This window comes from Amphimedon queenslandica, unplaced genomic scaffold (genome assembly GCF_000090795.2).
Source record: "Amphimedon queenslandica unplaced genomic scaffold, v1.1 AMPQUscaffold_11373, whole genome shotgun sequence".
NCBI classification, from domain to species: Eukaryota; Metazoa; Porifera; class Demospongiae; order Haplosclerida; family Niphatidae; genus Amphimedon; species Amphimedon queenslandica.
This window is the reverse complement of record NW_003548385.1, coordinates 8,179-9,392: the sequence shown is the minus strand read 5'-3', so window position 1 is coordinate 9,392 and position 1,214 is coordinate 8,179. Positions and strand designations below refer to the sequence as shown.

Here is a 1,214-nt window from a genome sequence, read left to right as displayed (position 1 = left end):
CAGTCACAGGCTCAAATACACCTACTAGTGGTACAGAATAATTAAGAAAAGGGACAGCATCAGGTGATCCATAAACTGAAATAAGGCAAGATGAAGGACGACAATGTTCTTTATCACCAAATTTATCAACAGCCTCTTGATATAACTGTACGTAACATAACAATACATTGCATGTATGTGAATAAGTATTACAGACAAATAGAAGCTTACTCTGCTGGGTTTGGTGTGAGGTTTGACCATCCAACCAGTGATTGGTTCATCCTGGGGTGCAGTGAAGTTCAATTCAATGTGATCATAAGGAAACTTGAAACAAAAGGAAATATCTGGTCCAATCTCAGCTTGAGAGTGTTTCCGCTCAATAAACTATCAAATAATAATCAACACATTGTGTGTATAGGAATATATTCTTACTTGAATGAGTGCATCCAATTTTTTAGCAGCAGTGAATGTCACTAGATCCTCTACACCTTTCTCCTCATAGTAAACCAGTCCAGCATATTTCATACTCTTCTGTACATCAGTATTAACTATTACATACAATCAATCAATATCAACACTGTATATTGATTGATGCTTACTATTAGAACAAGACTCTACAGTTGGAGTAGCTTCATTATTATGGACAGGATCATTAACTCCTTCTTCCTCCTGTATCCCTCCTCCTTCCAGTTGTTTTTCCAGTCCTTGTTCCAGTGGCTCCCTCTGTTCCTCTCCTCTTTGTTGGCTTCCTCCTTCTCCTTGCAGTTCCCCAGACTGGTCCCCTCCTTCCTCTGGTCCTGTCTGTATCTCTTCTTCTTGTGGCTGGTCTCCTTCTCCTTGTACCTCAGCTCCTTCTCCTTGCTCTTCTTGTCCTTCCTCATGCTGCCCTTGTTGCTCCTGTCCTTCTTGTCCCTCCTCTCCTTGTTGTCCATTGGTTTGTTCATTAGCTCCTGGTTGCTGTTGCTGGGCTAGTAATATCAGTGCATCTCCTCCTTGTTGCTGTTGAGCTGGTGCTACACCTCCTCCTTGTTGCTGCTGACCTCCTCCTCCTTGTTGCTGCTGACCTCCTCCTCCTCCTCCTCCAAGAAGGCCAGCCATTGCTACAAATAAAAATCCCAGTATGCACACCAAACAGAAATCTTTACGCTCAATGGCTCCATACCAACTATTAGAGCTAAACTCTCCTCCCTCAACGAGGGAAAACTGGTAAGGAAGACTGGGTGTGCTCACGGGAG

The 1,214-nt window shown here is 43.2% G+C and overlaps 1 protein-coding gene across 1 annotated transcript; it reads right to left on the bottom strand.

Moving 5' to 3' along the window:
* Positions 1 to 7: 7 nt before the first annotated feature.
* On the bottom strand, positions 8 to 1,208 carry LOC109589382 (neurofilament medium polypeptide-like; the record flags this gene model as incomplete). The annotated part of the gene is made up of 4 exons (XM_020005473.1): positions 579 to 1,208; positions 412 to 527; positions 211 to 363; positions 8 to 145 (listed from the first exon to the last, which is right to left on the bottom strand). Coding segments are annotated over exons 1-4 (906 nt in total), but the record flags the coding sequence as incomplete, so codon positions are not given.
* Positions 1,209 to 1,214: the final 6 nt, after the last annotated feature.